Source organism: Coturnix japonica, chromosome 3 (genome assembly GCF_054131305.1).
Source record: "Coturnix japonica strain WE chromosome 3, WE-NBRP24, whole genome shotgun sequence".
In the NCBI taxonomy this organism is placed as follows: domain Eukaryota; kingdom Metazoa; phylum Chordata; class Aves; order Galliformes; family Phasianidae; genus Coturnix; species Coturnix japonica.
This window is the reverse complement of record NC_140665.1, coordinates 56,858,954-56,886,003: the sequence shown is the minus strand read 5'-3', so window position 1 is coordinate 56,886,003 and position 27,050 is coordinate 56,858,954. Positions and strand designations below refer to the sequence as shown.

General features: G+C 39.5%; 1 protein-coding gene and 2 long non-coding RNA genes across 8 annotated transcripts in view; 2 read left to right on the top strand and 1 right to left on the bottom strand.

The window, feature by feature from the left end:
* The window catches only part of LOC146761420 (uncharacterized), a 37,257-nt gene extending 33,204 nt beyond the window's left edge, over positions 1-4,053 (top strand). Inside the window, exon 3 of the long non-coding RNA XR_014944082.1 lies at positions 3,922-4,053. This is a non-coding gene — a long non-coding RNA (uncharacterized LOC146761420). The remainder of the gene's footprint in view (positions 1-3,921) is intronic.
* Positions 4,054-4,962: 909 nt separating this feature from the next.
* Positions 4,963-18,556, bottom strand: LOC107311759 (uncharacterized). 6 transcript variants are annotated; one of them, XR_014944077.1, is made up of 6 exons: positions 18,461-18,502; positions 17,564-17,681; positions 14,328-14,479; positions 12,713-12,931; positions 10,828-10,990; positions 4,963-6,306 (listed from the first exon to the last, which is right to left on the bottom strand). It is a non-coding gene; the product is annotated as an uncharacterized LOC107311759 (long non-coding RNA). The 6 variants fall into 6 exon arrangements; XR_014944078.1 differs by having other exon boundaries at positions 12,821-12,931; positions 18,461-18,501; XR_014944080.1 differs by lacking the exon at positions 17,564-17,681 and having other exon boundaries at positions 12,821-12,931; positions 18,474-18,556.
* CENPW (centromere protein W) lies at positions 18,535-26,146 on the top strand. The gene is made up of 3 exons (XM_015858580.3): positions 18,535-18,728; positions 22,910-23,023; positions 25,111-26,146. Exons 1-3 carry the CDS (start codon positions 18,639-18,641, stop codon positions 25,135-25,137), a joined length of 231 nt encoding a protein of 76 aa, XP_015714066.2. The 5' UTR covers positions 18,535-18,638; the 3' UTR covers positions 25,138-26,146.
* The last annotated feature ends 904 nt before the right edge of the window (positions 26,147-27,050 follow it).

Sequence of the window (27,050 nt, the reverse complement as noted above, 5' to 3'; positions counted from 1 at the left end):
TGCCTATGTCTATACAACCCTTGACACAAAACCATGATCTTGGCATGCTCGCTGACACAGAAGCCTCCCAGGCGGCTCAAAGACAGCCTGCTGAGGCAAACTAGGTGGCAAGTTCAAGGCTGTGGGATGGCACCTGTTGAGGTGATCTCCAACACCACCTGGGGCCAACCCAGCAGATTGTCTGGCTGTCTGCAGGGGGTGTGAAGCTGGTGCTGAGATCGGTCACAAGATGTTTCCGCAAGACATGCCAGGAGTAACAAGCTCTGGTGATGATAACCAGGGTCATCCAAGAGTCCAAATCACCAGAAATGTCCATACAGAAGAGACAGGTTCAGGGTCAAGATAAAAATTCAGTTCAGCTGGCAGCACTAAGTCATAGGCAGAGCTGCAAATGTTTATCAGGAAGAAATCAAGAGTGAGGTCTGAGCTTGAAAGTAGCTCCCAACAAATAAAGGGTAGAAACCTACTTCTCACAGCTCTTTGGTCACAGTTCTCTGACAGAAGACCACAAAGGTGCACCAAAAGCAGTCAGACACTGGTGAAAAGGCAGGGCAGACAGAGCTTGCTTTTTGGTCCTAACTATGGCCCTGACAAGCTGCATAGCCTCGCTCTTACAGATAGCTGGATTTAAGCTATTGTACAATACAGCTCTTCCATTCTTGAAAACAGGCTTGCCAGCATTTGCATTGTACTTGGAAAATTCAGCATGGGATATATATGCTGAAGTTTCTTATCTTACATCACCGTCTTTGAAAGCACATTTGGGTCTGGTTTAAGACCATTGTGTTTTGTGAGTTATAAATTTGTATAGCACAGAGCACATCCAAAGACCTACAAATATTTTTAGTATTTGCACATAAAAAGCCATTCATATTTTCTACATGCAGCTGGATTCCTTTCAGAGCAATTAATAATTCTTTCTCCCTAAATGCACCCAGAAGTACAAATTTGCTCAGATATATAGCACAGGTACCGTATTTTTCTTCATTATCACACTGAATCATAGTAATGATATTGTAAGAATCACAGAATCACAGAATCACAGAATTGTAGGGGTTGGAAGGGACCTCTAGAGATCATCGAATCCAACCCCCCTGCCAAAACAGGCTCCCTACACCATGTCACACCGGTAGGCGTCCAGGCGAGTCTTAAATATCTCCAGAGAAGGAGACTCCACCACCTCCCTGGGCAGCCTGTTCCATTGCTCCATCACCCTCACTGTAAAGAAGTTCTTCCGCACATTCGTGCAGAACTTCCTATGCTGTACTTTCATCCCGTTACCCCTAGTCCTGTCCCCACACACTACTGAAAAGAGACCAGCCTCACCACTATGGCTCCCACACCTCAGGTATTTATAAACCTGGATCAAATCCCCTCTCAGCCTTCTTTTCTCAAGGCTAAACAGACCCAGTTCCCTAAGTCTCTCCTCATAGGGGAGATGCTCCAGGCCCTTCACCATCTTAGTGGCCCTCTGCTGGACTCTTTCCAAGAGATCCCTGTCTTTTTTGTACTGGGGAGCCCAGAACTGGACACAATATTCCAGATGAGGCCTCACCAGGGCAGAGTAGAGGGGGAGGATCACCTCCCTCGACCTGCTGGACACGCTCTTTTTAATACACCCCAGTATGCCATTGGCCTTTTTGGCTACAAGGGCACACTGCTGGCTTATGGCCAACCTGTCGTCCACCAGGACACCCAGGTCCCTCTCAGCAGAGCTCCTCTCCAGCAGGTCTTCCCCCAGTCTGTACTGGTGCACTCAATTATTTCTACCCAGGTGCAAGACTCCACACTTGCTTTTGTTAAACCTCATTTGGTTTCTTACTGCCCATCTCTCCAGCCTGTCCAGGTCTCGCTGAATGGCAGCACAGCCTTCAGGCGTGTCAGCCAATCCTCCCAACTTCATGTCATCAGCAAACTTGCTGAGGGTGGTCACTATCCCCTCATCAAGGTCGTTGATGAAGATGTTAAGAACTTGCATTTGAGGTAAATGATGTTTGGAGGTACTGTTTGAACTCACTCAGGTTACCCATGTATTCTGACTGCTACCATCTGAGCTGTGAGCTCAGCAGTGCTGGGCCAACATTGCTGTGTGGTTGTTATGCATAGGCTACATTGATTTTGCTGCTGATTTTCACACCAAAGGGTGCCTTCTGTCCAAACAGGGTTGCTTAGCTTGTGGCTGCGCTGTCTAAGTCTCTGGGCTTTTTTTTAAAAATAATTTGTCCTTGCTAAATGAACCTTGAACCAGTGCAACCTCTTCTGCTGCTGCACACAGACACCACTGACCATGCTAATGAAGACCACAAACATCCCTCATTTCAGAAGCCTTGAGCCCTGCCTCAAGAGGGATGTGGAGAGAGAAATGTGCCAAGAGGATTAGAATTGGAGTGAGTGGTCTGAAAGGAATCCACGCTGAACTCAAACTGCCTCCTCAGAGAGTCCACAGACTTGAGCTCCACTTTCTCCCCGCTGTTGTTGGACAGGGAGATGAGGCTCCAGCGGTTGGTCTCGTTGCACACCTTGACCAACTGTCCATAAGGTCAGCCTGTCCATAAGGCCTGTACCCTAGAATACCATGTCTCCAGACTGTGCTTACATTTCTCAGACAGAACTGTTGGTAAATACTAAAGCAGAGAATGAATACTATGTTTTTCTCATGAAGAAGATAGAGCTGGCATAGAAACGTTGATTCATATTGCACAAATTGGATTGTTTGTTCATTTTTGGCTGTTTGTTCACAGCTCCTAGGGAAGGAAACTTGATGGGATTTGCAGCATGCAGGACCAGTCTGTTTTGCATTGTCCTGTCCCTGACAATTGGGCACAGCACCACTGAGCACTACCTCACATGCCATGAAGTGGAGAAAAGGACAGTGTAAAGCAAATATGAGTATGTCCTGAGGATTCCCAGCTTTATGCTAGCTCTTGGTGATGTATTTTCTGAATTAGTTGTAAATTCTATGTATATAATTAGTTGTAATTTTTCTTCCATTAGCTTATCTAGCTTCCCCTCACACTCATGTAAGTACAACATCCACTACAGACCGTTATATGAAGAAACAGATTCTCCAATTTGTTTGGATCAGGATTTACATTCTTCACTCGATGCTCTCCTGTTATTAGGAAGAAATTCTCTTCTGTGAGAGTGGTGAGACACTGGAACATGTTGCCCAGTGAGGCTGTGGAATCCCCGTCCCTGGAAGCATTCAAGACCACACTGAATGAGACTCTGAGCAAGCTGGCATAGAGGGAGGTATCCCTGCCTGTAGCAAGGGAGTTGGAACTAGATGGTCTTAAAGGCCCCTTCCAACCCAAACCATTCTATGATTCTATGATCTACACCCATACCACTAACAATTCTGTAAATTCATTGTATTTTAACTTATCAGTTCTTCTCCAGAATAAAGAATACTGATTTACTCAGTCATTCCTCATATCTTTAAATGATCTTTAAGCAAGTGGACATTTAAAAATATAATTTAACGTGTTCGTTTCGAGGTTATTGTTTATAGGCAATCCAGGTTTTCTGTGGATAATTAATTTTTCATGGATGTAGAGCCATTTCCTTCTGTTGACCCCACATATGCAGAAACATATCCATAACATTATCATTTCAGTGGTAATTATTTATGACATCCTTTGAACTTTCTTGTAACTGGGGTAATAGGAATCTTTTACCTCTGTACTACAAAGACATTCATATTTTTATAAACTTGGAAGCTTCCTGTAATGCAATACAATATTTTCACAGTTGAATAGAGCATTCTCTTGTGCCTGGTTTTAAGTTCAGTTGAAGAAACACACTAAAAATGAAAGCATGTCTGAAAACTCTTGGAAGGTAGGATGAGCTACAGCAGACATAAGTAAGTCTTTTTATAATATATATAATATATAATATTTGCTTGTGTTTTCCCTCTTGCAGGAATCACAGTGATCATGCAATGCATATGTATGCATTCAAGGATGCTCATCTTGAAGGTGTCAGGAATGCTGGTTCAAGTGCACATAAATAACATTACCTCCCGAGATTCCGATTTACAGTTGAACCTTCTGCTTCTGATTTTTGTAAACGTAGGGCTGCACTCTTAAATACAATCTATTAAGCTGGTCCAGGAGATTTGATTAACCATAATAGGCTAGAGAATCCATTTTGTGTGATCAGACTGTATTTTTGTAAATTATGTTTCTTTTTATTAGCACGTGTAGTTCTCTTACTTGTGCCTCTGTAACTATATATGTAAATCATTTTGCTCATGCCAGCATCCTAAGAACAGTGTCTGTGAAGGAACTTTCAGGAATAATACTTTGTGCCCTTTGACCATTTAAAAATTGAAACCAACAAAAATTCCTCCTGTAGTTAAGTTGTGATCTGCTTAACTCAACAGGGGGGTTCCAGGATGTGGGTGAATTTTAACCATCCTTTTTGACATAAGTCAAGCTGTGTGAAGCAATGAAATTCTGATTGCTGTGTGGTGAGACGACTGCATAGTGTTACAGCTCCCTCATTAAGAGGTACTGGAGCTAAGCAGGGGGAGTTCAACTTTCCTCTGTATTAAAAAAAGTGTGGGAGAGAAGGAGAGTGAGCTGGAGTAAGGGAGTTCACCTTGTAACAACAAAGACTTAACATACAGTATATCAAGCCTCCTGAACTTCGTCCTGCTTGATAGTTTATCAGCCAACCATGATGAACAAAATAGTAACAAATGATATAAATCCATCCTGAATTCAATCTTCTGGCCTAATTTTCAGCTTCATTCTTTTCATTGCTGTGTGTTCACCTATCCTCAACTCACAGTTGATATCAGTCCTAGTGTTCAAAATACATAGAGATCTCATCACCTGAATAAAAAACAGTGCAGGTGGGCGAGATGCAACACAGTTCTGATGTTTTCCTATTCATTCTAATGCACATTAAATTTCATTGTTCATTCAGCGTTGTATCCACTATACACAAAAAACATAATATGGCTCAAACAGCTTCTACTAATTTATTTAGTCAGCATGAACTATTTCCACTATTATGATCCATGACAACATATGTGTCATCTTTTGCAAATAGCCAGGAATTTTCATACCACTGAGATGTGAATCAACCTTATAATAGAAACTAGCACTCTTGGGGTGTTCTCAACTTTACAGAACGTTTGAATAAAAATCAGAAAGGTGACATTTCAGTACACAAAGATAACACTGGAAAAAAGTGACTGAAGCAGAGATCAGGCAATATGGAGATAATGAGAATTACTTTTGTCAGTGACAGCTGACTGAAAGTAAGTCAAGGAAGATGATTATGAAACAAGTGAGCAGTGGATGAATTGAAACTTCAAATTGTGTTAATGCCTATTGGGATCTGCAGCTCCTTCCCATATTTTTGTATTTTTATTCCCCATGTACTCCAGTTCTGTTATGTCCATGCATGCACTGACTGGCACTTACTAGTCAGATGGATTAAGCTTCTTGGTTGAGCTGTGACAGTCGTTTTCTTCAGATACAGTATTAAACCAAGGTTTTGTAAGCATCTTTGCAAAGTGCAAAGTGGGATATTGCAGTTTATTCAGAGAAAATGTAGGTAGCGGTGGAACAGGGAAAGAACCTGGTTAATCTGAAGTAGGTATGAGTCTCCAGCATTCTCACAAATACTGGTTCCCTTGGCACAGTTATTCCTGTGCCACAATTTTAGAAGAGAGTATGAGAGAGCAGATGAGCGGTCTAGAAATCAATCTTAAACACATGTTGTCTTCCAGGGAAAATAGAAAAATTTTGCCCGGATTTTGGCTTGGAATCACTGTGTTTCCTAAACAACTCATTCACTTGTGGGTTAGATAGGTTAATGCCTGGGCTAATAGCCAGAATTTAAAGAGGGAAAAAGCAGTCATGCACTTAATTTTTCCTTCCTAAATTATCTGCTTTTTGATTTATCTTGCTAAGCATTTCATTGTGGCAAATGTATGCTCTCCAGTTCCTTAACCCTGGCATGCAGTACTTCTTAATAATGTGAGTCACTTGGAGCACAGGACTCACATTTCCTTATGCTGTCTAATACAATAGGGCATGAGACTGGCTGCAACTGCTGCGTACTGAGGCAGCATATTTCAATAAAATGGTACTTTGTTATCCTGAAGTTTGGCCCATGCAGATCCTCTCAGCAGTCTACAGGATCTGTACTGAGGAGCAAATTAGTATGTTTCTCCAGCAGAACATTTTCCGTGGCCTTGGGTATTCTCCATTGCCTTGGATAACAACATCTGATAAATTAATTGCAGGTGCTTCCAAATGTATGGTGTGACTGTACTTATCTGTGGTCTACCTAGAAAAAATGGAAAAATTATTAGCCTGCATGCCTGACCTTGTGAATACATATGACATTACACAAGCCCCGGTTCAGCAAGGTACTTAAGTGCATACCTAAATACCCACATGAACAGTCAGACGCACTTTTAAGTGTCTTGCTGAATCTGGGCCATACAGAAGCTGAACACATCAAGAAGCTACCCACATTGAGTTCCCGTAAGAGAAAATTGATTTCCAAAGTGTATTCCCTCTGGCTGTTAACACCAAAGAAGAGTGAGTAATAAAATTTCTGCTTCTTCATCTTGGATAGAGGCTGTGCATGTACTCGCTTTCACTGAAATGTTTTCTCTCTGGTAATAGAATTGTTTTGTGAGTTTTGGGAACTATACCAGACAACTTGAAATAAAGATCCGTATTTTTTTGGTATCATTTTCTCCCTGTGTCTTTCATAACATTAGAAATAGCCACATAGATCCTAGTAAATATATTAAATAATAAAACAGATGAAAATTAGTAACAGGAAAGCCTTCTGGATCTAGTTGGACTTTGTGGCATGTCTGTTATTTAAGTGGTTTTGCAGTTCGTGGTATAGTCCTACTTTTAAACGTGGAGCCTACAGCTTCAGAGTGAGACAACTGTTCTGCAGAATAGCAGTCAGTTCACCAGTGACAAAACACACTGGTATTTGGATGTGTATTTTGTTACCACTTTGAAAAATATCAGTGCACTACAGTTACCTAAGTTATTGCTTACAGATGTTTCACGCTACACGAATACAATACAGAAGACTCTCCTCTATCTGTAGATCAACAATTTATCATAAATTCAGAGATGACTGGAAATGTGGACCACAGCCTTTGAAATTTTTTTAAGCTGACTAAATTTCTCTCTTAAAGTACACTAAGTGATACTATGGGATTTATACTACCACTAATGTTTCAGTGCCTGAGTGCAGAAAAATCACTGCCTTTGCTGAAATGGTTACTTACAGTGCGTTATAAAATAGTCTGAATAGATGGACTTGTTAATTCAGAATGCTCTGTGGCTGGAATCTATTATCAAAAACTACTGAGATGCATATCAGAAAGGTTATCACTTTATTATTACAACACACATATACAGAAAAGTGTTTTGACTACTAACCACAGAAGGGGTCAGAACAAACCCACAGAATATTAAGTCTTTTGGATACTGGTACCAAATAAAAACATCAGGCTTTTAAAACTGGTTTTTTTCTGCCTCAGTTTAGACTCTTCTATATTCATCTGCCCATCGTTAAATATATCTCCCCTAAACCTGCAGTTAGATCATACAGTAGAGCTATTCTAACTTGCTGTACAGACCCCAGGGAAATCTCACTTTATCTGTACACCACAGTGTAGAAAACCCCACAATTACCAGGAATGTAACAGGACTATCATAGCTGTTTTATCTACATTGTGATAATGCCTACAGACTGAGAAATCATTATAGTCTGGTCTAGCCAAATAAAGTAACATGACAGCCCCTTTTCAAAAGGGTTTAATCATCTAGTTAAAGCACCAAGTTAATCAGTGTGTTGAAAGCAGTGATGATACTAAACGAAAAATAGGATTGTGTGGTTTCTTATCATATGTGTTTTATATATATATATAACCCAGAAATAAAAAAGCTCAGAGATATGAATAATTCTCTGAATGGGTCAGTAGGTTAATATCTTCAGGGCTTTGATAAGAAAGCTACATTATCAATTACTTATGACTGCCTGAGAGAGAAGGGACAGAATGATTTGCAGGAAGCACACCTTTCCCACATTTCTTTAGTGGAATTTCTGGATCTGCTTGGATCTCTTCTAATGTGTCTACACTGGCCCAGACCATACACATCCCTCTGACTTCATGTCTGTGTACAAGGCCAGTCTTAGCTTACTCTTTTATCAGATTATTTAGTAAAGTTATTTTTGATGTGGAACAGTTGATCTCTCAAAACACCTAAAGAACCCAGAAGGACTGCCTCACTGAGGGACAAGAGAGACCAAATTCCTTACTTCCCTGGTCTTAAATCAATCCTTACTGGCACCATTTTGTAGCTTCTTACTGACTTACTAGTTCAGGGAGACAACTCTGAGGGAGAATTTGTTTGTGATGAGCATGGGTAGATATTACTGATAGAGAAGTAGAATCTTGGAAAACTGGGCTACTGTGAGACTGAGCAAGAACCTTGATCTCAGTTTGTCAAATAGTGTTCATCTTTGCGAACTGAGAACATTATTTCAGTTTCCCATTTTTCACTTACACAACGTTTTCTTAAGACCCTTATTCAAATCTTCCTCTGAGTTGTGAATTAAAAGGTAATGCAAAGGTAAGATCCATTTCACAACTCCCAGTGAAGGGAAGATTTCTGGACATGAAAGGAACTGGCCTCACATTTTTGGCTAGAGACTCCTGAAACCAGATGGTACACATTTTGTACCTAAGCTTATTCAGCGTTTACTGCTGGCTGCTATATTAATCCTGGCAGCTGCTTGGAAACCTCCTATCCCCCTGAAAATTAACACCTGGTTTCAGAAATACTGAAGTACAAGTGATGGAAAAACTATCTAGCCATATGAAGAAGGACACTCTTGATGTGCTCTTAACACCAGATATGGTCTTAACAGCTGTGCTTATTACTCCGGGGTCCCCACACTGCTCATTTTGAAGGTGTGGGCACCCAAGTGTCAGGCACTGACTTAAATTTACAGAACTTCGCAGATTTTTGTTTTCAACTAATCACCTGTGTTTGACTGATAAAGTATGCCACTCAGTTAAAACTCCAGAGAGCTTAAACTCTGCAGTAAATCTACTTTTATTTTAGTTTGCAAAATTCAACCTCGTCAAAGTCATGTTTAAAACACACCTTCACACTACAAGATTTTAGACAAGCTGGGTGGCGGGAAAAGGTGTTTTTTCTTCATAGCTGCAATTGTTCTTCCATGTACTGATACAGAGGTTGGTGTTTGGCTCCTGTCTGCAGGAGAAGGCTTTCACATTCCTGAGTTGCAATCAGGCACACTGCTGTACAGAAATGTAGCTGTACACGATATCAATTCAGAAGGTGGAGAGTGGTACAGTTTTGTTGCACTCATTTACAACAATGCCTTTCCAGCACTCTTGTCCTTGAACTCCACTGAACTGTGTTTTCAATTTTGGCTTTGACATGTGAATGAATGCTTGTGTTCAGTTCATGCTTTTCTTGCCAAACATTTTACTGATCTCTGGAATAAGTGGACAACTACTCATGAAGCTATTGAGGAGCCTTTCTTTTAACATGTTTGTGCTTCATTTGACAGTCAGTGTTAGGAGACACCTTGTAAAAGACAAGCTGTATTTACTACGTATTACACAGTTAAAGGTATTGGTTTACAGAGATATTAGATGCTAAAGTTGCAACTGATCCTACAAAATTCAGAAAAAGATTCTGATTCTTTGGCAGGTTGTAGCTTTTATTTGAGTAGCAGTAAAAACTGAGTTTATTTCAAATACTAATTTTGTTAAAAAGAAATGCAAGATAGGAATGCATGTTAAACATATTCAACTAATACCTCAGTAACTTTTGAGGATATTGCCTTATAGAACTGTATCACCTAAATGTTCTTGTCTCTGAGACATCAAATTAGACATTGTGTTTATGTGCACAGTGCATGTGGTACTAGAGCATATATGTGGTACTACAGATTTATGACATACCAGAATAAAGGTAAAGCTGCATAAAACCGCATTAATCATCTAGTTATGCACATAGTAATTCATATCCCCTGTGGGAGATGAATCTGACTGAGCCTTTTTCTTTGTGTGATATAGGACACTCATGTTTTGCAGACTTCAGACCATCAGAGAAATGCTAGAACTGGAATTCTAGGATCAAATATTCCCAAAGAGAGGAGAACTTCCAAACCTGTTTTTTAACTTGTATGAAGAAGTGCTCATGGGCCCAGAATGCAGAACTATTCATCTGACTGCTAAATTCAGGTTTATATATGGAAGAGAGAAGAACTGAAATCCAAACTCTGGATCCAGGCCCTGCTGGTAGGGAAATTCAGTTCTTTTGCACATATAGCTACATGCATACAACACATTCTCCCGTGAATTTATGCTCAGATTATAGGTATTCACTTAAAGCTTCAATTTTGTTACTGGACTATTGCACCCTAATTTCCCGTAAGAGTTAGACATTGTCAGGCTTTGAAATGAAACTGTTTCATAGAAGATTTAATAAATTTCATATCCTGTGCATGCCCACTGACATCAAGCAATTCTGAGTGTCAGACAGTAGGACTCAGTTCTGCTTAAAAACCGTGGACAATTTAGTTCCATGGCTGATCCCTTCTAAAGCAAACCTTCTAAAGGCATAATAACAAATGAAAAACAAACAAACAAACAACAACAACAAACTTGTTATCAATGGCTGAAGCACAGTTTAGTACTAGACTGTTTACCAAACTAACTGTCCATTTATTTTACTAGACTGTATCTCCATTTGGCAGCTACTATTTTCTACTTTCTCTTCTGTATGATACCTTTGCGTATAGAGAACATTTGCTCCAGGAGAAAGATCTTTGCCATTTCCTTCTTACATTCTGGGTCCAAAGACTGTATTCCCCAGCTCCCAGAAGCCTTTTGCAGACATCAGGCTTTTCAGCATGTAGGTAATGACTTTCCACTCTTCCTGGTGAAATGATGCTGCAGTGGCAAACAGAACAAGATTCAGGACATGCAAGAAAAGGTACAAAAAGTTGATCTTGTAGGTCAGTGATAGTGGCAATTCCCAAGCACAGAGGAGACCTATCTGTTAAACTCTGCTCCTGGCCCATTGGAGTGAGAAATAAAAACAAGAAGCAATCCTGGCACAGACCAGTTTCTTTGCTGAGTTGGACAGTTGAGCCTGTTTATTTAAGACATGCAACTTCTTATTTAGGAATTTCAGCCTCCTGACAAATGTTACTGCTTCCAAGCAGTTATTACTTCATTGTTTCATGGCTACAGGTGCACAAACACTGCCACACAGTAGCAGTAACTATTCAGCTGCGGCATGAGGCAACAAGTACTCTGCCAGTCATCTCCTGGACACAATCCAGAAGATGGTACATGGACCCCAATAGTCAGGATTGAGTAGTTCACCCATTTATTTTTTTTTAGAGGGAAGAGAGGTTAGCCATAGCTGCCACATTTGCTCTCAGACTGGCAACTAAGCCCAACACTACACTCCTTAGCACAGCTCTAGTCTATGAGATCAAAAAGGGAAGTCCCATCATGAACAAACAAGCCTCTGTTGTTTGGGTCTGCTAAAGGCAGCGGATTGATAAATACAGAAAAGACACAAATAAATAAATAAATAAATGAAATTAACTAAATAAAAAGAATAAAAGCTATTTCAAACTATTCCCTGTAATGACAATCATAGAGAGAAGCTGTATGGAATTGAACTGTACATCAACATACTGATGCCAGTGGCCTCTTTTTATAAATATTTCAGGAACATGTCTCAGGACTCCTGTAGCGTCCTGCAGGGTAGAAGGAGATTTGTCACCCACACATATAATTCACAAGTGTAAGAACTGTGACAGAATCTTATTATTAAATTTAGTTTGGAAAGCAAAGTCAATTTACTTTGTTGTTTAAAAAAAAAAACAAAAATCCAAACAAACAAAGGTAAAATTGACAAAGATGTAATCCTGGTAACTACAGAAACTGGTGAGAGTTCTGAGTTCACTGGGCTACAAAATTAGATTAATCTTCTCAAGATATGTTACAGTGAAATATCTAAAGTCTATGCATTTATGAACATGTGTTCCATGGTATAATTTTGTTTAATCTTCAGAGGCCTCTCAGAGGCCTCTAAATTTAATCTTAGGCAAACTGGCAAAGTTTTGCCTGACTAAAGAATGCCAAATAAAGCCCTAAAAAGGGATTGCTAGGATCAGAATTACTTGTTGTTTCCAGCTGCTTTGTTCTGCACTGGTATTGTAAAGATGCCATAAATTCAGCTTAATTGGAGAGTTAAGCTAGGTTTACAGCTGGTTTTTTTCTTATTTGAAGAAGTGCAAAACAGCTGAACATTCCAGTGAGTGTGGACCTTCATCTGAATGACATTTACAATAGAAAACCTCCAAAAAACCAGCATCTAGTCCCAGCTTTCCATATTCTTGTACAAATCTATTTTATTTTCACTTTCTCCCGATGATTCTCTTCCAGGACACTTTTCTCTTGCATTTGTGCTATGACTCATTGTGTGCATTAGTTTTGTTATAATTGTATTTGTGATGATGCAAGGGGTGTGAATTTCTGCATGCAAAAGACCTTTATTTTTTGCTTTGTGGTAGTTTAAGTTAGACTATGTAAATTCAGGTAGATAGCTTTCTGTGCTTCAATGTATACTTCTGTTCTAACAATATGCTCACATACCAGTTTGAGTAGATCAAGAAAACTTGATATAGCTTCTCCTCAGACAATATGGTTATTCTTAAGCTATGGCTCCAATGCAGTTTCTTTCAGGAGGAAGCAGTGTCTTACCTCTGTGCAAGGCAGCAATTACAGATGCTGTCTTTTAATTTTATTAACCTGAAGCGTTGCACTCTCAGTTTTCCTTTGTGTCAAGCACTGTTTGAAGAAAGTATGCCTGTTCTGTAAGGGAAGAAAAAGCCTGTATCAGCAGTGGATTGTTTACAGAACTGTGGTCAGTTACATTTATTTAAGCATTACTTACTGGTGTTACTTTACATACATGATGTATATACAACATCTTTCACTCTGCAAATTACCACTCAATTAATCAAATCTGAATCTGCAAATATTATCAAATGATGGTAAGGTAATAGAAGATTTTTTTTTTTTTTTTGCCTAATAGAGAATTTATGTTTGAAGTCTCTTTCTATACACCTTATAGCGGGATATATATATATATAAAAGCACTGCATCCCCAAGAATAGAAGTTGCAGTTAACTAGCTGAAAGAGAAAATGTTTTAGTAATACCTATAATTCAACATATTATCTGATGATGTATTCTCTCTTCCTCTATTATGCTTATGGGACCAGTACACTTCCAAATTTTACCTTTTTTATTTAGATTTTTTGAAAATAAATTCCATTGGAGAAAAACATGGTCCTTGCGGGAAGTGAATGTTAACATACCTTCAAGGGAGGTTGAAAGATGTAGTTATCCTTCATGAGAAAAACAAAGTGGAGAAAAAAATGCCTTCTCATGATCAACACTTCTGATCTACCCTTTCTGATAAATATCCCTAAAAAGTTGGCAGTTGAATAGTATGTATCAGTATATTAATCTTTCTTTCAATTCTATATTGATACTACACATTACCATTCATCACATTATGTTAATTTGATCTGCTTTCAGTTAAACTGAGAGATCAGGATATGTCACTAACTTTTGTGCTCTCCTTCTCTGTTTATGTGTGTGTATAAAATAATTTCTTTTGGAAGGCAGATAACAGGTATTTTTCCGAATGTTGTTTAGGTTTGTGAAAGTTTCTCAGACAAGGTGTTCTTTTTCTTAGCAAGTCTGGATTAGCTGATCCAACTAGAGGTGGGTGAAGATCCCTCTGGACTGCATGTAGCCTTGGAAAGCACATCTGAAGATGACAATATCACTTATTCTAGAATTTGAAGGACATTTGACTGACATGAAATTGAATGGGTCTGCCTCAGTAAATCTAGGAGCACAACATAAATAATCCAAAAATCTAAAAGTGACACAACAAATGTTACAGGAATGCAGTCAAGTGGGTACCTGATGAAATGTATTTGCTTCTACTGTTTACTCAACTTTATGAATTCCATTGGAAAACATCAGAAATAATCAACTTTCTCTTACAGAATTAAATGGAAATAAGCATTGATGTATATACCTATGCAATCCTATATATGCATCAACCATCCACGTGATCCTACATTAAATTACTTAAATGTTATACTTTTTTTTTATTTTTATTTTTTTTAATAGCAAGTATGTAATATCTCCACAAGTGAGTGACTACTGAGCTGTAATTAATATGCCCTTACTGTTTTTATGAATGCAGTTCCAATTGTTCCACTAGACTGAAGGACATTCTCTTGCTTGTACAGAAGTCAACTGATGTTAGGCAGGCGCAGCACAGCCTTCAGAGACCCGATATCCACAATATCCTGAAGAACTGAACCTTAAATTGTAAAACCTAAAAGCAGAAAATAGTGTGAATCTCATATATAATTTATGACATTGTGCCTTTCTTATTTTCACTGTTTAACACTGGGCTTGAAAATAGATAGAAATAAGGCAAAACAAAAAAGAGAGCCGTCTTTCTCTTTGAGCTGCTAGTACTCACCATTGCAATCAAATTACTGACATATTATTGATAGCAATAGCCACAAGAGAAAAGTTTCTTGTCAAAGTTGCCGTCTACACCTTCTTTTATTAGCAGGAGATGCGCATAAGTTCCACGGAGGAGAGAAAAACATACAATTTACTCCTTTGTATTTTCTTTTTCTATTATTTCTCTACAGATTTCAACCACACCTGAATTATCCTACATTCAAAAGAAAGAATATACAGGTGTAATAGGAGACTCAGCATGCATACCTCCAACCACTAAGATCAAGCCTATCAACTACATTATAGAAGAGTTTACTTTTGCTGAATTGTTATGTTCTGTTTTAGAGGTATCTTTTCATCACTGAAGAACACATCAAAAGATTTTAGGCTTTGACATTCTTATCCAGGATATTTTTCGCAGTCTTTCATCAGCTACTGAAACTGGATTAGCACCAGAAAAGGTTTAACACACACTGTATGAGCAGAGAAGAGACCAAGGGACCTTTGGCTTACAAAGAATCTATAAAATGTGATTATTAATGTCAAGGTATCGCACATTTAAAATAGAGCTCTTCAGCATTCCTTATAACTAAAATCACGAGTTGATGAAGAGCTGATGAAGAGCCTGTCCGAAGATGTCAGAATCCAGAAACAAAATAACTCACTTAACAACTGAGATGGGCTCATAAAAGCTTCAGAACAGAAATGAAACCCCGATTTTCAATTTAATTTCCAAACACCACACTTGCTTCAATTTACAATGTATTAGAAGAGAGGGTAAAATTAGTCTTTAAAATCCTCCATTCCATTACAGAAATGGAAAATAAAATGTTTACTGGTTTGTAGTTCAGAAATGATGGATGCAAGCTAGGCCTCTTCTTAGCATGTACTAAGCTGTTTTCAAGAAATACACATAATCTGGAAGCAAAGCTGACAAAAGTATGTTAGTGAAATTGCCTCGATTCAAACACTGCAAAGGCTGTTTGTTTACTTGAAGAAGTCAGAGCTGGATGGTGGAGTTTTAACTACTAAATTCCCCAGTTCTCGTCATCAGTATTAGATGGCTCACTTAGTTCTAAAACACGGTTAAATATTCCTGGAAATCTCGGACGATCGTGTGCTGCAGCCGAAGCCACAAAACGCATCCAGCTCACAAAATGAACTACTCTGTGTTTAAAAATGAAGATTTAAAAAAAAAAAAAAAAAAAGGGAAACCCCTAAAATTCTTGAAATGTTGTTTGTTGAAATTCTTCAAAACATTTGTTTGAAAATAATGTAGCTGCATGTAGAAAATGGTTGCAAAACTGCTATAATTTTGAACCTGAAACACATTAAAATGTATCTAAAATGCACACAAATACCTTCTAAGAGAAGGCTGTAAAAGCATGACAAAATTAACAATTTCAGTGTTTCAAGAATTAATTTACAACACATTTTGCAAGGTTCTTTTAGCTATTTATATATATATTTTCATTACAGTGTTACATCAGAACATTAATTCCATAAGAAAGTTAAAAAAAGGAAAACAGTTGTGCAAAATCATAATATAATGTGAGTTTATGGTCGCTCTGTGATTCACTGTAATGCATTATTAATCCATACGTTAGTACAAGTGAAATATTTTGAAAATTGTGATTTTTATGGAATTTAGTTTAATTTGTAAAATCATTTTGTCCACAGCAATGAATATGTGATGTTTTCTTGTACTGCATTTTTTCTGTATTTATCTATTCAGAAATCATATTCACAAAAATATTTATGGCCAAAGGGAATAAAGTAAAATACATATTGAAGGAGAAATTTTATCTATAGAACTTAATGTTCACTCAGTAGACCAGAACCTATAATTAATTAGTCACTTTTGCATTGGACCTCTGTCCTCAATTGTTTTCAGGAATTAATATCATACATTTTTGAAACTGTAAAAAGAAAGAAAATTTTGTACATGGATAGATTTGAGACAGCATTCTAAATTATTATTTTCTATAGTTAAAACCAAAGAATAGTCCATTGGAAATAGAAAACTGTCAGAACCAACACAGGTCTATTAGACTTAATAAGAGATTTAATTACTCAGTCAATATTATCCATACAGTAAACACATGACTGGAGATGTAGTTACAAGTGTTGATTCTCAGTGTTATTTTACGCAAGTCACTTCAGAGTTTCAAATGTGTATTGCACATTTTAATAGCTTTAGACTTATAGTGCAGTTCTGCAACTCATACAACTCAATTGTAAAATGACTGCCCACACTACTGACTGTACAAGACTGCAAGGCCCCATTCTCAGCTCAGTAAAGCCTCGTGAACTACTGTAAATTTGAATTTGTTGACATGATGAATTATCGTTGATCCTGATGCAATTCTCTATGTGTAGAATGAGTACATTACAGCGTACGACCCTATGTAGCTCTGAGTCATGTGCATTTAGTTAAGTGGCAAAACAAATGTTTACTTCTGTCAGTGCAGCTGAGCCAGTAACTGTGATTGTTATTAAGCTACGGGAAAGAAAGAAAGAAAAAAAAGCTATGTTTTAGTGCTTATCCTTTTACAGAAAAAATACGAGACCCCGATTTCAGGCTCTGTGTTGTTGATGATTAATGACCAGTGACAGTCAGAGCTGAAAGAACAAAGCATGATTTTCAAATACCCAACACAGTATGAAGAACTGGCAGATCTTAAATTCTCTCCCGCTGTCAGATATCATACTTCTACTTGGACCACATTTTGTGCAAAATTAACTAAAATACCAAATCATGCAGATCTAATAGTATACTTTAACGAAACCAGCCCATCTCAACGCGCTGATAATTTTGATATATTAAAATGAAGGTAATACATTTATCTCGTTGACTTAACGTTTTAATTTGCAAACATCTCAGAGGCCAAAGAAAACAACAACAAAAAAACCCAACAACTAATAAATATGCTGAAAAGCTCCATACCTCAGTATGAAATCCTGACCCTTTCTCCAACTAAGTACACAGAGACCAAATGCAGTGAGAATGCCAAGCTACAGGGGCCCCTCGGTGGGGAAACCTGTATTCAGTCAGCTGCATCCGTCTGCCGAAAGAGACGTGCAGGGACGGATGTGAGAGAGGGGTGTCACTTTAAAGTGGTGGCTGCTTTGAGAATGAGTGTGTCTACATGTGTAGGTTACATTTGGGTATATTTTGCCCAGGTGTTTGTACAGAGCACAACAAGCTCTCTGGGCTCATTTCTGTGCAGGCTTATAGTGCTAATGCAGCCCTGGTACCTGCAGCCTACACAGGCTGCACTCCCTGGCATCACATCCCCCAGCAATATGACACAGGGCAGCTGTGTAGGAAACACAGGTGCTGTACAGCTCCCTACAAGCAAACTCCATTGCACATGTAAAATGCTTGCTTAAGACACACGGGTGTGGGCCCAAGGCTTCGTTAGGAGGCACATTCCCTCCATTCTGGGGACATTCTGCACACCAGGTAAAGGCAGTCAAGAGACTGCCGTGTTCTTTTCTGTCTCACAAGCTAAAGTTTCGACTAGGTTATAATGGAAGCGGCTTGCACTGCAGGTTCTTGCGTAGCAAAGGAGCACTACAGTGCCCTGCCGACCCGTGTGACACCAGCACAGGGTCGGGTTTGCTCTCACTCCATCCGGACCTCCCGTTCGACCAGCGGATGGCGACGTGCGAGCCGACAACTACGGGATTCGGGACCCGAAAGTCCGCGTCTCCGTGGGGCTGGGGAGAGCCGGGACTAGGGAACGGGCAGAGAGCACAGCGGCTGCTAACACGGAGGTGCAACGCATCTCAGGGCAGAAGCGCCTTCCGGCCCCCCTTAATCCCGATCGCGGCTGGTTACCGGCACTACGCACTATCGCAGCAGGGCAGCCCCGCCCCGGCCCGGCGCTGTGCTGGGCCGTTGGGAAGTGCGTCACGGCGGCAGCGCGACTGCGCCACGGCGGCGGATTCGAACGTTGTCGGGCGGCGCTGGGCCTTGTCACGGCGGCTCGAGAAGAAGGAGAAGGGGGAGGAAGACGATGAGGCGCACGGTGTCCCGCGGCACTTTGCGGAAGATCATAAAGAAGCACAAGCCTCACTTACGTCTGGCGGCCAACACCGACTTGCTGGTGAGGCGGGAGCCCGGCGAGCCAGGAGCCGGCTCAGGCCCCGGTGGTTGTGGGGTGGGGGGGGAGTAAACTCTTCGAAAGGGCTGACAATAGCAGGACTAGGGGAAATGGTTTTAAGTGATAAGAGGGAAGATTTAGGTTGGATGTTAGGGGGAGTTCTTCACTAGGAGAGTGGTTAGGCCCTGGAACAGGCTGCCCAGGGAGGTTGTGGATGCCCCGTCCTTGGAGGTGTTCAAGACCAGGTTGGACGGGGCCCTGGGCAACCTGATCTAGTAAATGTGTATGTTTGGTGGCCCTGCCAGGCAGGGGGGTTGGAACTACATGATCCTTGAGGTCCCTTCCAACCCGGGTCATTCTGTGATTCTTTGGGGTCGTCGTGTGGGGTTGGGGTCGGTGGTGCTTTTGGCTGCGTCTGTTCCCGGTTGGAGCCCTGTGGGTGATCGTGAAGAGTTTTAATCTGATCCCCGGAGTGACCTGGGCTGGTGGGTTGTATGTGCTGGAACGGTGGGAGTTGTTGATAATAGTGGGGTGACAGGAGGTTGTTAACAGTGTTGATACAGTATTGTGCAAGCAGAGAGGGAGCAGGTTTGGTGGGAAGGTGGGAAACTGGTTAGTGCAGTCGTGTGGCTGATATGTAGCATAGCATATGTAACATTTCTGCTCTAATATGGTGTAGGTTTTTCTCTAACAATGAGCGTAGGGACTCAGGGACAGGGTTACGTGTAAACATTGTGTCACTCCACAAGTATGCGCTGCTGTTCCGAGAGTTTGGAGTAGATGGATTGAGAGAAAGGAGTCTGCTGTAAGTGACCTTAACGCACAGAAGTTTGTTGATTTCGAGTGGTTTTGGTTTGCAGGTGGTACTCAGCACAACTGTGATTAATGAGTTGCTGGGCTGTCGGTGGGTCTTGAATCAGTAAAACTAAGGTCTGGAATGTCTTTTTAGTCATCTAATGAGAATAAGTGTTGGGATCCTATCCATGGGTTAGAAGTATCCCCTGAAAAGGTGTAGGGGATAACAGAGCCTTATGGAGCAAGTCAGAAAAAGCTGAGCCACAACATTCTGACCTGCAGTAACAGATTTGTCACAAGGTTTATGTTGCTGGAATAACGCTCAACTGCACAAAGGAACCTGACCTTTGGAGAGCCTGTGGTAGCTGCAGAGGGAAAGAACTATCTGTGTATAAAAAATATACTTGTGAAGTGATTTAATTGCCTGAATTAGTTTGACTGTAATGTGTTTTTGTTTCTTAGCCGTGTGTGATTCCGAGGGCAGTAATGTGTATATTTGTATGATTTGAATTATGACTAATCTGAACTATGTATTTTGTATGAATGAACGCTGCCTTGCAGAATCCTGAAGGTTGGTGTCTGGCTACGTAAAGCTCAAAGCAGATATACCCAATAAAGTATGTCTATGCATATAACTAGGTTGATATGGTGCTTACATGACAGCATTTATATTTGACTGTAAACACTACCTACTTTTCTAATTTGCCTAATAACAGAATGTACCTTCCTGTTGCTGTTGCTATCTGGATGGTGTGGACTAAGGACCTCACCTCTCTCTACTCATGCTCAGAACCATTCAAGGCTTATTCAGTGGGATGCAGTGGGAACTAAACAAACTTGCAGAATTAATACATTCTTTGTAGTCATTAATAAAGTTGGTCTGTGTTTCTGTGGTCACATGTTACCTTGGCTTCGAGGAAGTGTGGCTGTCTGAAAAGGGGTAAGTGGGCATCCCTCCCTTACTTCCTTACTGAAGGAATATGACAATATATTTGTAGTGATAAAAATAATGTTGAAGTTTCTCCAACATGTTTAGGATTCAATTACTTCCCTTTTTGAAATCACAGAATGACCCGGGTTGGAAGGGACCTCAAGGATCATGTAGTTCCAACCCCCCTGCCTAACAGGGCCACCAAACATACACCTTTACTAGATCAGGTTGCCCAGGGCCCCGTCCAACCTGGTCTTGAACACCTCCAAGGACGGGGCATCCACAACCTCCCTGGGCAGCCTGTTCCAGGGCCTAACCACTCTCCTAGTGAAGAAATGAACAGGTAAAGGCTCAGGTTTGAATGTTACCTACTCCCACCCAGCTGTCTGAGACAAGCTGTGTAAACATTGTTCTAGCTTGAACTTATAGAAGAAAAACAGAAACTCAGCCACTTGCTAGATGCTAGAAATACAGGTTTGTACTTACATTGCAGAAAAGCATTGAGTGACCACTTTTGTCTTTGTGATCTGCATAGAGCCTAATGAGTATGGAAGGCAAAATATTTTCCAAGAAATTGTTTGTAAGTTCTATCGTCAACACAAAATGAGGCAGCTTGTCCTCATCAGTAGTTTGTTAGTCCTGGCAAACAGTGTCTCAGCGTGAAGAAATGAAGCATGGAAAGATTTTGTTCCCCCTTCTCCCTTAGGTTGTTCCTCAGAATCTGACCTCTGTTAATGAGTCTAATAGTGAGATTTATAATGTTTGACACTTCATAATGCTTATCACTGAAGATATATATATTTTTCCCTGTGGTAACTTTTTCATGAGGAACTTAAGGATAAGTTTAAAGCAGCTTTGATATTTTGCAGAGTGAACCTGCCTGAGCATCTGCTTCGTAGTATTGTAGTAGATGCTTCCAAATACAAAAATATAAATGTATCTACTGCACAATGTCATTCTCTTAGTTCAGCAGACTTAGAATTGTTTGTCATTTGAGTATTAAAACACCTGTTACAACAGATTTCTGCTCCAAACTGCCAAACTATTTCTGATGAACTCCAAATTGTAGCTTGTTGTTTGGTCTAAAAAGATATGATGGCAGAGGAAGGATGTCCCCAAATTCATATATATAATTGTTATGTTCCACTAATGTTTTTGAGCTCTTGATAGAAGAAATACTTTGTGTGCTGTACTAAACAAAGTTCGTGTTTGAAGGTTTAATTGACAATAGGCGCTATTGCCAGTTTTCAATGCTGGGCTATTAAAATGCTTCATATAAGGTCAGTATAATGGTGGGTTACGCAAAGGTGTTTTTAAATGGTAGTTTTTAATAATAAATTGTGGAGTTTTTTGTTTGCTGAAATTCTGATACTGAACAGAGCAGGATTGCGTATCGAACTGGAATCATGTAGAAGGGCTAAATGATGAGCTGGGAATAAATGGATGGAGCCTCCTGACAATGACACGTTAGTTGTGCTAGAGAAATTTATGTCAGTGCTTCTTTGCGCTGGAAAAAGGCAGAAGTCCTTGAACTTGTCTGTGATGAGTGGTGATGAGGCAGGGATGAATTTGCTTTTCATTAACAGCCTGGCTAGTTTAGTCACTAGAAGCTGATTAGATCTACTAGTACACAAAAAGGCTTCTGATTTTCCAATTGATCTATTGGTTTATCCATTACCTAAAAAAACCAAACAAACCCACAACAACCCTGCTAATATAAACCAAATCTTGTTTCTGTTAGATGTCTCTATGATCTCTTGGACAGGGATCTCTTGGAAAGAGTCCAGCGGAGGGCCACAAAGATGGTGAAGGGCCTGGAGCATCTCCCCTATGAGGAGACACTTAGGGAACTGGGTCTGTTTAGCCTTGAGAAAAGAAGGTTGAGAGGGGATTTGATCCAGGTTTATAAATACCTGAGGTGTGGGAGCCATAGTGATGAGGCTGGTCTCTTTTCAGCAGTGTGTGGGGATAGGACTAGGGGTAATGGGATGAAAGTACAGCATAGGAAGTTCCACACGAATGTGCGGAAGAACTTCTTTACGGTGAGGGTGACGGAGCACTGGAACAGGCTGCCCAGGGAGGTGGTGGAGTCTCCTTCTCTGGAGATATTCAAGACCCGCCTGGACGCCTACCTGTGTGACATGGTGTAGGGAGCCTGCTTTGGCAGGGGGGTTGGACTCGATGATCTCTGGAGGTCCCTTCCAACCCCTACAATTCTGTGATTCTGTGATCTCTTCTAAAGCAATCTTCAGAATTTAACAAGAACTTTGTCTGTTCTTTCATGAGTGTGTATTAAGACTTGAATAGAGTGGAACTTTGTTTTTCTGAGAGGACTGTTTGGGTATTTGAGAGCAATCAAATATAGGAATTCTGTCTCTAACAGTGAACCTCTAACAAAACAAACTGTCTATGAACTGTTAGAATCCTTCCTAATTTTTTTTTTCTTCTCCTTTTAAAGGTACATTTGAGCTTCTTGTTGTTTCTCCAGCGGCTGGCAGAAGAAGCCAGGATGAATGCTTTTGAGAACAAAAGTAAAGTAATTAAACCTGAGCATACTGTAGCTGCAGCAAAGGTAATAAGGCATTTTTAGTATTTCATTTTCTGTTCAATATAAAATATATTGCAACAGCATACGCATAAGTTTTCTGAGTGCTAATGCTTTTAACTATAATCCAAAGCTTGTAAAAATGTCACCGAGACATTGAATTAACTTGCCAATACATATAGTCCTATTTTTGTGAAATTATTCTGTGTTTAAACTCATATTGCAATATGCAAGTATGTCTTTGCTGAAGTCTACTGGCGCATATGTGGGCTGAAAGCTATGTGGTCGTGACTGGCACAACACTGGCAAATGCATTCATAACTGCTGTGTGTTATAAGACTGTTTAGTCCTATAGCTCCCTGCTGCTTTGACAGGGGACACATTTATTGCGAATGGGTAGGAAGAGTTTGCATCTGCCTATGAACAGCTGTGACAAGCAAACCTAAAGCTTGTTGCTACTTGATTTTGCGGCTTTGGGATGGAGGAGGAAGAGTCTGGGCTTTATGGAACTGGAACAGGTTCCAAAGTTGGAGGATCTTTTATTTCAGATGAATTTCAAATTAATGCCAAATTAATATCTTAACTGAAATAATGTAAATTAAGCTTTATGGAGCAAGTGGAGGAGAGTTCAAATCTGCATCTTCAATTCTTACCTTAGTCTGAAAGGTGTTTTAAGTGGGTTCTTGTAGCCTTGTGCTGATACTTTTTGAGCAAATAAACTATGTGTGATGTTGTGTCCAACAAGGGAAGAACTAAGAGAAGATTAAGATATGAATTAATACGTGGGTTCAGCATAAATATTGCTGTGTGAATGTATGTGAAGGAAGAACTGTCTGTGTTACAGAACTCTAAAGTTCTGTGTATGTGTAGAATAAGGGAAAGGTGAAGGGATTATACAGTCTTCTCTCCCTAGAAAGAATTGGTGTCAAAGTGTGCCTGGAGTCCTGTTGTATTTTGCAGCTGACTTCACTTGGAGATATATGTCTGCTTTAGAATTACAGAATGGCTTTCTTTGGAAGGGACCTTAAAGACCACCCAGTTCCAACTCCCTGCCGTGGACAGGGATCCCATCCACCAGATCAGGCTGCCCAGGGCCCCATCCAGCTTTGCTGTCAACGCCTCCAGGGATTGGGCATCCACAGCTTCTCTGGGCAACCTGTGCCAGTGTTTCACCACTCTGAATAAAGAATTTCTTCCTAAAATCTAACCTAAATCTTCTTTGTCTGGGTTTTTTGAAGGAACTCAGTCTGATGTACTGAGTTAGCTGTTCAACCACCTTCTGCCGCTGTGCAAACTAAAAGAGTAACACTCAGTGGCACCTGATATATTGGTCCTGTGGCTTCTGTTTATCTTCGGTTTTTCTTTCTTCTAGCAAAATGTTTAGTTTGATAGTTTCTGTTACTATAGTAACAGAAATATATACAGAATGTGTAGGGTAGCCAAGTTAATGTTGCAGTTGGAATCTTATGCATTTGTAATTTCTTTTAACTGCAATCTTAATGTTATTTGAACATTTCTTGTTCCGTTTATATATGTTTTTTTTTAAGATGAGAAGAAAGGAAAAACTGCCTGTATTTTAATAATGTTAACACTTCAGTGGTCCCACTTGGGCTTTGAAGTTCATTTTTCAACTTAAACTCCAAACCAAAAAATGTCCTTCCAAGGGTCTGGGCGCTTTTAATATGGGAAGAAGTAAAGCACTGCAAACAGAAACTGAGCGTAATAGCTGTGTAATTTCAAATTCTAGTTTTTTCTTTTTGTCTAGGCCCGATGGGATGAGAGCAACTAGGAATATGCTGAGGACTTGAGAGTGCTATTGATACTACTTGGCATTCAATTTATTTGGGGGGGGGAAATAAAGTAAAGCCTTTTATTTTTACAAAGTTCTTGGTTATGAGTTTTAATATTCTCTTATATGGCATATTTCTATATGTTTTTCCTTTATTCCTATCGATTTCCATAGACTTCTACCCTTGGTCACTTCACTCTTGGAAACAGATTGCTGGCTAGAAGAGCCGCTGATCTGAATATCTAAGTATTGTTTTGGATCTTATTGCTGCCTGGATTGTAATGTAGATACAAGCAATTACAAATATACTTTTCTTTTTTTGCAGGTTATTTTAAAGAAAAGCAGAGGCTAGAGGAACAAAAAGTAACTGCAGAGGCTAGTAAACAGCAGTGGAATTTCCAAACGCTTTTTTGTGCTTTCTTACCAACTTGAGATCCTGTGAGCCAACTTTGCACCTGTGAAAGCCTTTAGTTTTATTTATGTCCATCTCTTGACTCCGAGTATCTTACTTCTGCTTTTAAAAAATACATACGTGCATGCACATTATAATGTTTTCATCCATTTGATAAATAATTATAGAATGTATCACTTATGGCCAATAATGATTAGCCATAGTGTAATGGAAGATTTGCTGTACGTCATTTCTCCCATAATAATGGAACGATCCCTGTACTGTACACATTCTTCCAGTACGTATCATCAAAAGCATGAAACTTTTTAAGAGTAGCAGCGGTAAAGACACAGATTTCACTAATTCCATGATGCAAATTCAGAGTAGATTTACTAGATAGGCAAAATCTTGGCTTCCAAAATAAGTGCTGTAGAAGCTAATACGTTAAATACCTCGGCTGTGATCTATTTATAAATGTCTGAATGGTCTTAAATGACTGAAAAGCAGATTAACACTTCTGTGTTGTAGAGTAGGAATATATATTTTATGTTTAGAAATCATACTCTGAACTGTTTAGATGGTCTGTTTTTTGATGTGGTGTATGGGACAAGTCGGTGGCCTCTAATTCAGTTGCTGTGAACAGGCGCATGTTGGAAGCAGGGAGGAATACCAGGCATAACTGATGTGAAGGTGACTTCAAAACTGTTGCACTGGGTATAAGTTGGCATGATACTTGATACTTCTTTCACCACTTTATGAATGTTATTCCAACTTGTCAGAAGCCTGGAAATTGCATGTTACATAAAATCTTGAATTCAAATCTGTGTTTTAAATACTTTGTTTAGTTAATCTTTTAATAAAGTTGTAGTTGAATCTAGCTATTCGAGCTGATAATGCTGTTTTATGGAATCTGTAGTAGATAATATTCACAGTGAGATATTTTCAAAATAAAGATTGTTTTGTACTATTATGAGTTGAGTCATTTGTTTGACACATTATGGAGTATATTCTGGAAAAGCAGCAAAAAGGATTGTATTTCGTAAGGGTTTTTTTTGTAATCAAAGGAACCTGTAATGGTGTCAGAACTTCAAATTTTGTATTGTCCACAAACCTGTTAATCCTGCACAATCTGCAAAATGCCCTTTTACAATATGCAGAAAGAAAGGATGCTAGATTTTCTTTCTTGAAGTGTTTTTCTCTTAGTTTTCTTGACTCTTTAAATAAGTATTTTAGTTGCACATCTTGTTTAACTACATACATTTCCTCACTGGAGAGATCTGAGTTCTGTGATCTGCTTCATTTGAAGCTTGTTTGGATAGCTGGCTTAACCTATTTTTTTTGACTTGCAGATAATAAAGATTCACTGAGGGCTTAATGTAGTGTTCTCATTCCCAAGTAGTAAATGGATGCTCAGCTACCACTGCTGAAGGGAGGCAGGGGTTGAAACCAGGCATTGATGTATTTAGTTGTTTGTTTATTATTTTACAGGACATCTTGGGCTGTATTCACAATTAAGAAGGTGTTATGATTTTTGTTTTTTTTTCTTTTTAGAGGAAAGGGACATTTTTCCATAAGCCCCGACAAGTCCATGTCAGTGTGTCAAAACTAGATTGCCACTATTTTGTGAACATTTTGTCATAGCTGAAGCAGGCAGGTATTCAGCTTTCCCTCTTAAGTGTTTATTGAAAATTAAGGTGGTTGATTATAGTATGAATGTCTGAATACTTAACTGGAAGGCTATTAGGCCTTTCTTGAACATACACTATAAGGTTAATTACTTACGTTCATATTTGACAGCTCTTCTATGCCCCTTTGTATACACAGTCTCTTCATTTTTGAGTATAAACTCATCACAGTGTTATTGCCTGCTTACC

Coding starts and splice junctions, on each gene's coding strand:
- CENPW (XM_015858580.3), top strand. CDS start 18,639: ATGAGGCGCACGGTGTCCCGCGGCACTTTGCGGAAGATCATAAAGAAG. Junction 18,729..22,909: donor CGGCCAACACCGACTTGCTG/GTGAGGCGGGAG, acceptor CTCCTTTTAAAG/GTACATTTGAGCTTCTTGTT. Junction 23,024..25,110: donor ATACTGTAGCTGCAGCAAAG/GTAATAAGGCAT, acceptor CTTTTTTTGCAG/GTTATTTTAAAGAAAAGCAG.